This window comes from Rhinolophus sinicus, chromosome 14 (genome assembly GCF_057876585.1).
Source record: "Rhinolophus sinicus isolate RSI-liver-muscle chromosome 14, RSI-T2T, whole genome shotgun sequence".
Taxonomy (NCBI): domain Eukaryota; kingdom Metazoa; phylum Chordata; class Mammalia; order Chiroptera; family Rhinolophidae; genus Rhinolophus; species Rhinolophus sinicus.
In genome coordinates, this window is record NC_142514.1 from 75,133,720 (window position 1) to 75,148,567 (window position 14,848).

Genomic DNA, 14,848 nt, shown 5'->3' on the forward strand with positions numbered 1-14,848 from the left:
CACTTTAGAATATTTTAATAGGTTTTTCTGTTTGTCTTTTAGTCTTCAGTCCCAGATTTAAGGACACAGTGAAAAGCTTGCTTTTGCATTCAACTTTTTGCTATGAATGTTACTTCCTTTAACTCAAAATTGATTCCTGGCTAGTTAATTCAGAGTAGCCATTGCAGGAATTCTCATTAATATCCCAGTGCATGACCTATCATTGGCTCTTGTCCTTTTCCTTCATGAAATCAGGGTTGTAGTCGAGATGTACATTGAGACTCCCCAGCTCCCTAAATCCTAGAAAATGAATCTGTTGGTTTCTTTATGTTTGAGTTGTGCCTATTTGGGTATCTAGATGCACCGGTCCCTAAATCAACCCAGATCAGAATCTCTCCTACTTGGTAAAGGCTACATCCTTCCTTCATTTCCATTTCTGCTTCTGACCATCTGTCCTTCCAAAACTTACAAACATGGCTTCAGAAAGACAAATGATTTAATTCAGTATCTGGCCTTCAGTATTTACTATACTTCTAGCTAAAACTTGTTATTCCCCTAACTCGTCTATTCACTTCTTCTTGCTGACAGAACTATGCCTTTTTCTATTTGGACTCCAGCACCTACAAGTCCTTGGCATATAGTAATCCCTTTATATTCAAAGAGTAACTGAATGAATAAATGAACAAGTTTCTCTTAATGAAAACTGAATGAGTGGATACAATTAACTTTTCTATAATGGTTTTATTTTTAATCTCTTAATATTATTGAGATGGATTTCTAAATTATTCCCAGAATAGAGGGAGCCCATTTCTGAAACAATACTCAAGTAAGGTTCTGAATTATAAAATATTTACACATCCTAGTTAGACATTCACTTTTAAAGGATGCAGCCTTACATGATTGCTTCAAATTTATCTTGTCTACATTTTTCAACTGTTTTTGTATATGGGAAATTCTTGTTTTATGTGTTAGGTTCCACCACGCCCTGCCTTCAGTAGTCAAAGTGGAAGAAATACATCTTTGTATCATTTTGTTTAGCTTTTATCACTGGCTTGACTATAGAATATCTGCTGACCAAAAGTGCAAATTCCTGGGTAGATAGTAAGCTGGATGACAGAAATTAAGTGCCCAATCTCTGGGAAAATGAGACTTCAGGCAGAACTAAGGATGAAAGCAAAAATGTAAGAAAAAAAAATGAGATGATAGCACAAGTGAAAAAGCTTTGAGCCCATTATATTAATGTGTTGCCGTTGGTTTGTGTTTTTTTTTACGTTCTTAAACCTCAGACTGCTCATCTACCAAGTAGGAATAACTCATTTAAATATGTATTAGGTGCTTATTATTTGCCAGGCACTATTCCAAGAACTGGGGATATAATAGTGAACAATACAAAGTACCTCTCCTCACTGAGCTTACATTCTGGAAGAGGCAAGAGATAACATATATATTAGCTAGTGATGTATGCTTTGAAAAAACAGAGAGCACATATACAGCACTTATAATAGTACCCGGCATTCCAATAGCCCAAAGGTTTAAACCCAAATTTCCATCAACTGATGAATGGATAAACAGAATGTGGTATAACCACACAATGGAATGTTATTCAGGCATAAAAAGGAATGAAGTACTGAGGCATGCTATAACTTGGATGAACCTTGAGGACATTATGCTAAGTGAAAAAAGGCAGACAAAAGGTCACATGTTGTATGACTCCATTTATAGGACATATCCAGAATAGGTAAACCCATAGGGACAGAAATCCATAGGTAAATCCATAGTAATTGCCAGGGGCTGGGAACAGGAGACGGGGAGGAACTGCTTAATGGACATGGGGTTTCCTTTTGGGATGATGTCCTGGAACAGTGATCTTACACAACATTGTGAATGCATTAAATGTCACTAATGGTTATTTTTATGCTATACATATTTTACTACATTAAAAAAAATTGTACCTGGCATAATACAAGCATTCAATAAATGTCACATTTTTAGCAGAGTGAAAATCTCTCAAACAGGAAATTACCTAGGTAAATAAATTTTTAATCACTGAAATATTATATAGCCTTAGAAGAGAGTGAACATAATCTGTAAGTACAAAGGTGGAAATTTGTCTAAGATGTACTTAGTAAGAAAAAAAAAGCTAAAAATCAGCATATATTAGGTATGATTTTGTTAAAATACACGTGCATGCACATGTTTATATATGCCTAGAAAACAACTGGATTGGAAGGATACACATTAAGAAAAATGAAAATAGTGGCTACCTCTGGGGTGAATAGACTAGGGAGCCAGAAATGTTTTTTTTGTACTTTATACTCTTGTGTATTGATTGATTGTGTGTGTGTGTGTGTGTGTGCGCGCGCGCACGCATGCGGTACACATTTTGAAGTTCTTAGATGATGAGCTCAGAGTTAGGAGTGTGACATGGTAGTCAAAAAAGTCCTAATTTGCCATAGATAAGAAATAAATCCTGAACAAAGGAGGTAATTACCAATCTTGAGAAGTACAATTTATTGACTTCATACTCCTTATGAGGAATAAAACTTGAGTTGTCACATTCTCAGTGTAAAAATCCTTCTTTAGTATCTGGGAGTGGTCTCTGCAGGAGGTCAGAGATATGGCAAGTGTCTGTGCTTCCCAAAGTGGGGAGCACACCACAGGTGCTGCACAAACATTTATGGAGTCCCAAATAAATATTCCTGAAGTCCCAAATAAAAGGTAAGGCATACAGTGTTTTAAACTTTTGTGCAAACTTCCACCTTAACTTGTCAGATTGTCTTTACAAATGAAATTAATGTAAGAAAATCCATTCACAAGTCTAAACTCTTAAAAAAAATCATTTTATTGATCCTTTACCATACAAAATTTATTCAAATTACACCCATTTGAAGTGGTAAGATCACAGCTAGAGAACAGGTTACCCTGTAACAAATCTATTTACAAAATCCATCATAAAAGCTTTTTTTTTTTTTTTTACATTATATTACACATTTTCTTTTTTAAACTAGCACACAACACAAAGCTAAACTGATTAGTAGTTTGCCTTCTCCCAATTTTTGGGAGAAACACTTCCTTTTGACAAAATCAAGTACCCCATAGGAAAAGAAATTCCCACAATCTGACAATTGCCACCTGACTCACTCTACAAGGCATCTTCCTTCAAATCCCTCCTCTCATACACACGAGTTGTCATGCACACGCTGAGTTCTTACTTCTTTTTCCTGAAAGCTAAAGCTTTAAATACTGCAATTTTATTTACAGATCTACACTTACAACAAAAAATGAAAACAAGAACCACAACAAAAACAGAAACAAAATAACACTCTTAAAAAATTACAAACCAGCTAGAAAATATTCTGGCAGTGTTTACAAATTAATTGCTATCTTTGTACAAAATTGCTAGATAATGAAAATGTGAGTAGACTACATATCAACTTAAATAAAACAATTGCTATGCACAAAATCTGTACATATAAACACACACCTAACACTGTTTGACAGCTCATGTGTTGCCCTTTATACAGTTTATTTTCTAAGGCTCACGCAGTCATAATTCGCACACTTGTAACTTTTAGCCATTTCATGTGTGAGCTTTAATAGCAGCAACTCAATGGTACCAGGAAATCGGCATACTTAGACTTAAAGTAACACAAGTATTGGAGTACTAACCCACTTCGTGTGCCAGATACTGTGCCAAAAAGAAAATGACTTATGCAAACAGAATACAGTATGGACATTTAATTAATGTACACCAGTTAAGCCCATTAACTGGAAAAATCTTATGTATGAAGGAACTTTTAAGACTTATTAGTATTCCTTTCATTTTTTAAAAACAATAAATACGGCATTACATTACGAAAAGGTTTAACAAGAAAGTCAACAAAACACACAACAACCTAGCCAGGTGAGCTTAGTCTTTAGACTTTGGAAAAAAATCAGCTTTGTGCAGCTGGCAAAGAGAATTACACAAAGCTGGAAGCAGAGGCAGCTAACCAGATGAGATAAATATGGGAAATGGGGAAAAGCTTGGCATAATTGGTTTCCCATACAGGAAAAAACCCCACAGTGCATTTCCAGTAGGCACTTGACACAAAGCTCTCCCTCCCTCCCCCACCCCAATACTTCATCTTGGACCACACCGATATTTGTACCAAGTCCAGTGTGTGTGAAGGGAGGAGGCTAAGGATGGAGGCAGAAGAAAAAGGAGGATAATCTGCACCTTTGTTTTTCTTCCCAAACACACACCCATGCATACCTACACAAATTATTTAAAGTGCTGGTGTCATGGTTTTCACCCCACCACCACTTTGCATATTGTGGAAATCTACCTAGAGTAAACTGGCTGGGGCGTTCATGGTTTTTCGTTTTGTATTTTTCCTAAGGGATGTTTTCAATTCAATTACACACATGAATCGAGTGCCTACTATGTGTCTACCACTGTGTCAGGCACATAGCATTTCAGTTTCACTGTTCGTTTTGAGGTTTGTTTTTTATAAGACTCCCTCATTCCCGCGGTCTTTAGCATCCAAGGAATGGATTTGAGGTACTATGTCACATTCCCAGCGGGAAATGGCCATCTCCACTGGCCAATGGGAATGCCATTCTGGGACACAGCTGGTAGGATTTGCAGCTGACACAGTCTCCAACCTGGGACATGGTTCCTGAAGAGTAAAGCGGGAAAACACTTGGGCATTCTATCGCTTCATTTTCTATGTCCACACTTCCCTTGGTGCAACTTACTCCTTCAAAGAGGAAGGGGAACGGGTTCTGGCCAGGGGTGTTGCAGCCCCCCACAAAGTGGGGGCTCCCTATGCTCACCAGCTCAAGTAAATGCCACTGATAGAATGCCACTCACACAATGGGATGTCTTTCTCCCTAGAGGCCTCTCCATCTGACCCCATCCTGAGAAGTGGTCTCCCTGAGTGCAGTGGAAGAGAGCCCTTTCCCCGGTCACGGGGCCCCGGGAAGCCCAAGGACGGAGGGATCCACACCTGCTGCTCCTTGGGACTGCTATGTCATCTGACCTGGTTCTCCTTCCAAATGGGCCACCAATGTCAGCGAGCTCCAGGACCGACTAGCTCTGAGCTCCCCCTCCGGGAAAGGAAGCCAGATGGGGCAATGCTTCTTGCAGAGGCTGTTAAATAAACCATAGATCACACATGTTTAGATGTTCTGATCAGAGAGGTTCTCTACCCCTGCTTAAATAATTTGAATTAGCAAAAAACGCTGCAAAGTAAACAATTAAAATGAAATGGTGATGGGTGCCACAGGAATGCTTAAATGGCAGCTAATAAAATAAAAACGTCTAAAACAATCCACAAAGAACTCCTAAGTAGGCATTTGCTACAAATCAACTTTAAACTCACAAATACGTTGGGGGCAGGGGAGTGGGAGTGGTTTATGGAGACAGGAAAATCCACAATAGCTGAGAGTGGCAGAACTTGACTATTCTGTATCTGCAACAAGTATTTGAAAACAGGCTCTTCATCCAAAAGGCTGTGGAGGGTCTCTTGACCTCCTAGTGGGACACACAGTCCATAGCTTACACTGAATTATGACAGTAATTTAAATATTCCTAAGAGCTGAAGAAATCCATCTCATACTTTTGCATGACTTCAAGTTTACAGTTCCTGCAGTTCCATTCCATATTAGCAGACCCCAAAGACATGCATTCTGTGGAGAAGGCACGGCTTGAAATGCTATTAAGGAAGATTGCTGTTTTCCAGTGGGCCAGGTTGCCAGACCCCACTCTACAGCCCATCCGTCAGGCACAGCAAGCCAATCCAGGAGGGAGGGAGGAAAAGTACGGGTGAGAGACACCTGATTGCACATTTTCTCACTTGCTGACTCATCCAGGAGATTTTGGAGCCTGGGGCAAAGCAGGGGTTTCCCAAGGGAGCCTGCAACTGTGCGCTTAGACAATTATTTTTTAAAAAATTCATTAAAATGTCAGCTTTGTTCTGAAGTTTGTAGTTTACTTCATGATACTATCTTGGAGGAAGAAGGTAGGAAGGGACAACACTGCATGACAGATGTTCTGGTTCCATAATAAAAAAATATTGGTTTATAAGGGGAGTTCACAGAGCATAATCAACTACACATAAAGTCTTCCACCAGCGGGAGCTTTTCCAAATCATAAGCATCAAAGAGATCGCTGATGCCTTCTTCCTCCCCGAGGCTTAGGAGATAGTCTTCTTGGAGCAGGGGAGGCAGTAAGTTCACAAACGGTCCTTCTAGGTTGGAAGGAATTTGGTCCTCAGTCTGCTGTAAAAGGTTGGCTGGGGAGGCCAAAGGAGAAAGGTTTGCCATAGAAATCGAGCAGTCATTATGTCCTGAGTTGCTTGAAGCCAAGTCTGAAAAAATTGGTGGAAACACAAAAATAAATTAGGAGAAAATCAAAATGATGCCTTTTGATAGAGCCTGGGGCAAAGCATCCATGTTGCTGTTGTAAAAGCATTCACCCTCTGCTAATGACAATTAGAAGACATGATATGGATGACTTATGCTAACAGCGTTGTTCGCAGTGACTTGGCAACCTTTCTTAGTTCTAGACTACTCACTCATCTTTTAAAATACCTACCTACTATTAGCAAACAAATGCTGTTAGCTTCAAACATTAAAGGCTCATAAGTTCAAAAACTTCTCTGGTATCAACTAGTCATTGTTTAAAGAAAAACAAAACAAAACATACATATTGCACAGTTGACTCCTTAGTAGAAACTCACCAATTTCAATTTAGGTAGTCTTTTTTTTTTTTTAAACAATCAACTTATTAAAGATACCTCTAAAAATACAAATAATAAGACATATTGATTTTGAATGTCTACGGGGAAAAAAATGGTCTTTTGTTTTACCATTTGATGTGCTGATGTCCCCCCTTACCTGCGCTTTTGCTTTCTGCAATTACAGTTACCACCAGTGAACCGCGGTCTGGAAATATTAAGTGGGAAATTCCAAAAAATAAATGATTCATTACTGTTAAATTGCCACCGTTCTGAGTAGCACGATGAAATCTTGTGCTGTACTAGTCTGTCGTGCTTGGGACGTGAATCATCCCTTTCTTTGTCCAGTGTCTCCACACCATAGACGCTCCCTGTCCTGTTAGTCTCTCAGGAGCTGCCTCGGTTATCAGATGGACTGCTGGTGTTCCAGTAACCCTTATAGTAGCCTAATGCTACATTGAAATACCTATGTCATTCACCTCACTTCATCTCATCATGTAGGCACTGTATCATTTCACACCATCACATGAAGAAAGGTGTGCCTGGTACAGTAAGATATTTTAAGAGAGAGAGAGACTACATTCACATAACTTTTATTATAGTATATTGGTACAATCGTTCTATTCTATTACTAGTTATTGTGGTTCATCTCTTACTGTGCCTAATTTATAAAGAAAAACAAACAGTATATGCAGTTGACCCTTGGATAACACAGATTTGAACTACACGGGTCCACTTATACAGAGATTTTTTTCAATAAATACTTGTTAATGTCTTCGATCTGAGGGTCAGAGTACACGGGGGTCCTGGAACCAATCCCCCGCAGACACTGAGGGATAACTTAAGTTTCTGGGGAGTCAAAAATTATATGCAGATTTTCAACTGTGAGGGCGTTGGTGCCCCTAACCACCTCACTGATCAAGAGTCAACTGTATAGGGTTCAGTACCATCCCCAGTTTCAGGCATCCACTGGGAGGACTAGTGTATTTTTTTGATCGGTAATAAATCAGACCTATTCACTTAAACATTCTTATTCTTGCTGCTACATTGGAAGACAGTAGGGGAAAAAAACTAAATACATATCACCCAATCTTAAAAAAAAAAAAAAAAGACTGCAAAGAGTTTCCTTTGCTCTAGGAACAGTGGTAGAAGTAGTCAGATTTATTTTTGGGGGTGGTTTCCTCCCATATCCCCTCTCCATCACATTGGGAGGAGGGGGAGGAATTAAAATAAAACTTCTTTAATAGAGGATTTTCTCTCCAAACTTTTTTTATCTCTCTCTCTAATGCTCTCTGTAGCATCAGGCAAAGGTGTGTGGCCAAGTGTAGCTGATGATTCACTCAGACAGCTCTCAGCTTCACTTCTTGCTTTAGTTGTTTTTTTTTCCCAAACACTGTAAGGAAATGGTTTCTGCCAATAGCAAAAGCGTGAGAGGCTCCATTAGTGGGTGGAGGAGTCATGAGCCCAAGATCATTATTTTATTTCGTAAACTAGTCAGAATGCCTGTTAAAAAATGATAGCTGAATAACAATAACAACAGAAGATTTTGTTTCTTGCCTAGACTTGTGGTTCTGATACAGGATTCTCCTAGTCACCTTCATTTTTAACACAGTTTCCAAGTTACAAAAGCAGAATATTTACCTTTGGAAGTGGGTTTAGGGATATTTCCATTGTGGTCTTGGTTGTTTGCTTTCATTGGACTGTGTGTTTCCGTCTCTTCTGGACACAAGTAAACCTCAATGGGTCCTTGGGTACTTGCCAAGTGTATTTGTAGGCTCTATGAACAGAAAATAATGAGAAAAGTTCAAAATGAAAGCTCTTTTAGAAATGAAAGCTACAGTAATTTTCATAAAAAAATGGAAAGGGTAATTTTCATAGGTCATTTTGCTTTTTTCACAGGTAGTCCACCTTTATCAACGACTGTCATCCTCTAAAGCAAGGGGTCAGCAAACTATGTATGGCCCAAGGGCCAAATCCAGACGACCAACTGATTTTGTACATAAAGTCTGATAGGCCGAGTCAGGTCTATTCCCATTGTTTAGAGATTGCCTGTGGCTGTCTCCCACCCTCCCCCAACAACCCTCCTGCTATAACGGCAGAGTTGTACAGTTGAGTAGTCCCAACAGAGACTGTATGGTTCACAAAGCCAAAAATAGCTACTGTCTGGCCCTTTAAAGAAAAAGTTTGCTGACCCCTGCCACAGAGGAGGTGATTATGCTCTCTAAATATATTCACTTTTTTTGCAAAGTATTAAAAGTTTCTTTAAATGTTCCAAATACAGTATTTCCACGTTATTATTCCTTTATGGTAGGGCTTTTTTATGTTGAATTTTAATAACCACTGGATGAATAGTATTCTTAAGTGCTAAAAACTAAGTTTAATAAGAGAATGTAGCATACTAATATTTAAAAGTCTTCATCTAGGTCATAGAGCTATTATCATTTAAGTTGAGAACTCTACCCTAGATGGGAGCTTGCAAATTTCATTCTCTTTTTATTTTCTATGCATATTCTTTTTACTACGTTTCTTTACCTTACAGTTATAGTGGGGACCATATTCAGAATATTCAACATAAAAGTCCCCACCGGCTCAAAGTGATCAAAACCACTGGATAACAAATTATGAAAAAAAGAAAGTACAAGAGAGACAGGGCATCATATACTACTTTGAGCTGAATGCCATGCAATATTAAAGTTAGACTTTTTGGACACTCAATACGTATCGAACAATTGAAATGTTTTTAAAATTAGGGTTAAGTAAAAGATGGGGAAATAAGTTTCAAGATTTTAGGTGGATATGAACTTTAACCATGAGTCAATGATTCTTTAACTTCAGGCATTCCAAAAAGATCTCTGCAGATGAACAAAGACGTTGTCTCCTTACCTCTATTGGGTCAGGCACTTCAAGTCTTGTTTCTGGAGGGGCTTTCACAACTATAACAGTTTGGTCTTTAAGGCCACTAATTTTTCGAATATCTTGATATGTAACATAAGCTAACGTAATAAGTGTTAAGGAAATCTTCCAACTAATTGCCTCAGATGTAACCATTACGAAGATAAAATAGATGCCTGGAAAAATGTTGAAGTATTTTATGATTTATAACAATATGTCTGTCTCTCCTTCTAGATCTTTAAATATATGGGATCTCCCACGAATCTTGTTTTCTCAGTGATATTCTAAACAACAAAAGAAATGTATAGCCTTTTCCAGTCCATTGTTAAAAAGTCTATGGCTATTTAAAATATTGAAATAAACACAGAAGCAGAATAGTTAAAATGACTTATCAAAAGAAACCAAAACCTAATTTGGTCAGGGATTTTCAAACCAGATTCCTTTGGAGCATAGGCATTCCAGAGGAACTGGAACTCCAAAAAAATGTGCTGTCACTCAAATTGCATGATGGCAGATCCCAATTTACAAAAAATAAAAAATAAAATTAAGCTCTAGTAATCATAATTTTTTGGAAACTCCAATAGCTTCTACCTGCTACATAACTATTAGCAAGTGTCTGCAGCCACCCAAATAAATGAATGAACGAGTAGCAAACAGATATTATTAGTGGAAGAACTCAGAAGACTGTTCAGCTTGTTTTCTTAAGTGCACCTGGGCTGGTTGTGATTATATATTGTCTACTGATAAGAGTGTCATTATTTATGCTAGAAAAATTATCCTTTGTATCACATTATTAACGCTATCAATATTTCAGTGTTCACAAGGAGGAAAGCAGCTTCCAGATGCTCTGCAACCTGAATGAATTTGAGAAACACTGATTTAGGTAAAGAGAGTAAATAATATTTCAGTACTCGTGGTAGTTACTTCTGAGCACTGAACAATTCTTTTAAGTGCTCTGGCAGCCAAACCCAAGAGGACACCATGAAAGAATATGGTACTTATTATGTAATAAAAGTACTCATGCAAACTTGCCTAGAGACAGGCTTTTACTTGGCACTAAGAGAGAAAAGGTGGCATGGCTTTCTTATATAAGGGACACGGAGTAACATTATTAACGTACGACTTTAGCCAGTTGATTTTTAAATTATTAAGCCACCCAAAAATGCCTAGGATAAAATAGCAAATCACAACTCAATGAAGGCATTTCTACAGGTAATAGAATGTAGCTAATAGAGAGTCTGTGATCGAACATGTTGATTACAGAAAGAGGACTTCAGAGAGCCCAGAGAAAATAATGTCCCTTAGAATAGTAGCTTTTTATTAGAAAATGAAGGAAGCCATGAACCTACTGACCCGAAAAAAAGCACATATACCCCAAATCTGCAGGTACATTTTGGGGCATTATCACAGTCTACCTTCTTTAAGTCTCAATCGTTGAGACAACAGCCAATTCAGTGTTGAGCTTACCAGGACTGCTCAAACAGGATTCTAGGTTTTAGGTCACCATTGTTCTCATCAAGGAAGTCAACCGGTACCTTTATAAGAAGTCTTGACAGTTTCTGAATTTTAACTGAGAACACTGGGGAAACTGATAAGCAGGTCCTTACTCCACAGCCCCACTGTCAAAAAGCTATGTGACAAGAACTTATTAAAATAAAAACTCATCTACAATTACTCAACATGCTGCAGGAAGGAAAATTTCAACACATTTGTGAACAAGCTGTACCAAATTCGGAACTGAATGGCAAATTGAAATAAATTGTGCAAACACATTCTCGAATCTTACGAACTTAAAAGTGCTTCTATTGTGGCTCTCTCCTGTATTTGCTTCTTGGGTTAGCAGCCCCCTGCAAGAAGGTTTCATTTTCTGCAACAAAGGCCCCAGAGAAAGCTAATGTAGGTGACAATGCTATAAACAACACAAGCTGTCAGTCATGTAACTACCACATCTCCTCCTCGCTGGGGCTCCCAACTAAACAATGAATGAAACAGCCCAGCTACAGCTATTCTTGTTTCTTCCCCTATAAACCCACTCTGACCACTACTGGGGGTTCACATCAGCACACCTCTTCTCCGTCTTACTAATCACCAGCTGACAAGGTTAATTTTTTGGTCAAGAGGAAATGAACAATTGCAGTTTCAAAAAACTACCTGAATTGGAAAATAAATGTCTCCACACCCTCCAAGGGAAAGCCTGTTAGAGGAGACACGAGAAAAACCTGGGCAGGACATATTTTATTTTCTGTCTCACAAAGGTACATGTGGAATAATCAGGCGTTTATAATCTAACTAAATAATCTAACTAAAATTAGAGATGGGGCAATTTAAAATATTGGAAAATATTGGTTTTTGTCTTCTACTGATAACCAAGAATATTGCAAAATCTTTTTGCCAAAAATAATGAAATAATCTCCCCAGTCTTTTGTCTGAAGTGAAATGATAAACAATCAGCTTTCCTGAGATGGTCAACAGATTGACAGCCAGTTGAGAACAAGAACTGGCTCTTTATACTTTTATTCAAAGGACTCATTTTTACAGGTGAACAGATAAACTGAGATTTCTCAGGCCTTGTGGTGCTTCTGAGAGGAGTTTTTGGTGTTGTGAACCAGCATAATGCTCTTTAAAAGTTATAGAATGATTTTTTTATACTCTTTTAATTTCTTCAACTATAGCTCAACCAGACAGAGTCAACAAATTCCAATTGCTCCAATATCTGATGAAAAGAAAATAGAATGTGAGAACCCCAACAATGACAGCTAACTCCCACCCAAAATCTGGGAAGCCAAAGACGAATCTGCTAAATGTTGTCATTAATATTAATACCGACACCATACGTATCTTATAATAGTGTTGCCTTACGCTATGAGTGTATCCATATGTCCCAATCACACATGAATAAAATGCTTTATAAAACGGTTCCCTCCTTGTTATCAAAATAGAAATGATAGGATCGTCTGATGACGATCTTTCCAGAAATACGGACTTCTAATACAAAGATAAATAGGTTCTCACACACACATGAAACCATAGTAAAATTTTACCTTGTGCATAAAAGTCAAGATTGTAAATAGTCTAGAAAGCACTAACCCCCAATGATCAGGTGCCACAAAGGATATCTTTGATTCTCTGAATCCTCGGTTAACAGTTTGAGGTCCAGGGTGCAGCTTTGGATCAGTTCATCTAATTTCTTCTCTTCCTGACTGAGCTCGGTCACTTCCTTTGACAGGCCTTGACACTGGGCCAGCATGCCCCCATCCTCAGACAGACTGCAGCCCCTAGAAACCCAAACACAGACTCTTCATGGCTACTTGAGAGGCTAAAGGGGGGGAGGGAAAAGGACAATCAAGGAAGGGCAGGGAGAAGTGGTCCTTTTGGTAAATGTGCCCTCTTGATACAGGCGGTCACACTGCTGGTTAGCCAAGTGTTAAAATTAGAACATTTATACGTATTTTTTCATATATTTTTCTTTACTTTTCACACCATAAAAATTAAGTGAAGAAACACTGCTATTTTTCAGGTTTCTTTCCTCTAGCGGAGGCCTGTTTCTTCAGAAGGCTCAAATTCGAGGGGCAAAGAAAGGCAGGTCCTTCCTGCCACATGCTTACCAAGGGGGAAAGACATAGATAGATAGAAAAATTTGTAAGAAAAGATGGAATGATTCAATATTCAACAAAATATCCAAAAACACAAAAGAGCTAGGTAATTTCTGACGGTCTTATACCAAAAACTAAAAAGGAAAAGGGGGTTAAGGAAACAGGTAGATGTGCTGCATTTAAGAACACAGATCAACACCCCAAAATTTTCTCTAAACCACAGGCCAATTTGGGTCACCGAATCGTCACAAAATTCCAAAAAAGTACAAAACAGTTACCTGTTCATCTTTTCATATCTGAAGTAGTATTTTTTGAAAGCCACCCCATAAAAGATTTATTTCTTCCAATATGCTTTAATAGTTCCTTCTAAAATACTGGCTGTTCAGTGCTCTGTCCATAATTCATAAATGACATTATCATACATTTAATTTTACATGTGGGTGCATAGGTGACAAGTGTTATCACCTCTGCTTTCTAGAAGGAACTACAGCATTTCAGTCTTGCCTAAATTTACACAGAATGTGACTTAATCTGCTATTAGAACCATGGGTAAAGATATCTGACGATTCTACATATACAGAGATGTGTCAATACACAGCCATAGTTAATTTGCAAATTCTATGAGAGACAAACCCAAAACATGGGTAAGCATCTATGAGATGATACACGTGAGCTCACATACAGACCTCACGTAACAAATGAATGGCATTCTACATTACATCTGCAGGACCCTGGTTAATGCCAGGGCCCCCTTGCTTGAGGCTAATCGAACATAAACCCTTTTATCTCTGACAATATCAAAATAAGTCTCTTTGTAAAGAAACTTTGAACTTCTGGCCTAAAAGAAGGTGGAGAAGGAAGAGAGAAGGAGAATGTAGAAAAGATAGGAGAGCGAAGGAACGAAGTGTGGGCATGAATGTGAAAGTGGGGATTGGGAGGAAGCCCCATGTTTGAAAAGACCCCATCAGAGGCAGGGAAGGGCGGGGGGACCGTGACTCATACTCACATCCATTGCACGTTGTTTTTAGATTTCTTCTTAATGAGGTGGATGCCTTCCAGTACATTGGTGATATCATAAATCCTTCTCTTTTGCACTTTCAGCACCTCTGCTGCCTTGTTCAAATCCAAGACCCCATCAGGCGACTGGCTCAGTAGCTGAATGAACTTCTTGGTAAGCAGACCAAGTGATGTATCATACCGTGTTTTTTCTGAGGGAGATTTTGGAGCTTAAAGAAAAACAAAAACCGAGCGGGTGGAGGGTAGGGGGAAAGGTAAAGAAATGAAGGGTTTCTTGCAGTTAAGCAAGCCCCCTTTCCCACTGCAGCCCGAGTATTAGTATCGGAAGCAAAGCTGTTGTTGCTGGTAAGTTACAGAAAGCTATAAATTGCTTTATTAGAAAAGAAAGGGACAGTAAAAATCCCTGAAGAAAGCATTTTACTGTGAATTTCTCAGGAGTTTCTACTTTGGCTTACCCTATTACCTGGGGCTAGTGAAGTATCTCACACATAGTAGGTGCTCAAAAATATCTGTTGAATAAATGAAAAAGTGCTGTAGCCCCATGGAATCAGCACACGTGGAGCCTAACCTGATGGGGCCAGGTTACGAATCTCTCCAGCATTTCGTGACGGGGTGCAGACAGACCCTCTTCAAATGACCGTTCAG

The 14,848-nt window shown here is 38.6% G+C and overlaps 1 protein-coding gene across 4 annotated transcripts in view; it reads right to left on the reverse strand.

Moving 5' to 3' along the window:
• Positions 1-2,800: 2,800 nt before the first annotated feature.
• Positions 2,801-14,848, reverse strand: part of E2F3 (E2F transcription factor 3) — a 73,405-nt gene continuing 61,357 nt past the window's right edge. For 2 of the 4 annotated variants that reach the window (XM_019734284.3, XM_019734285.3), the window contains exons 3-7: positions 14,193-14,394; positions 12,710-12,868; positions 9,585-9,699; positions 8,343-8,478; positions 2,801-6,332 (exon numbers count right to left, since the gene is read on the reverse strand). In XM_019734284.3, the coding sequence (XP_019589843.2) occupies positions 6,070-6,332; positions 8,343-8,478; positions 9,585-9,699; positions 12,710-12,868; positions 14,193-14,394 (875 nt within the window). In that variant the 3' untranslated portion in view covers positions 2,801-6,069. Of the gene's footprint in view, positions 6,333-8,342; positions 8,479-9,584; positions 9,700-12,709; positions 12,869-14,192; positions 14,413-14,848 lie in introns of all 4 variants that reach the window. The other 2 variants (XM_019734283.3, XM_088791351.1) reach the window with 1 other exon arrangement.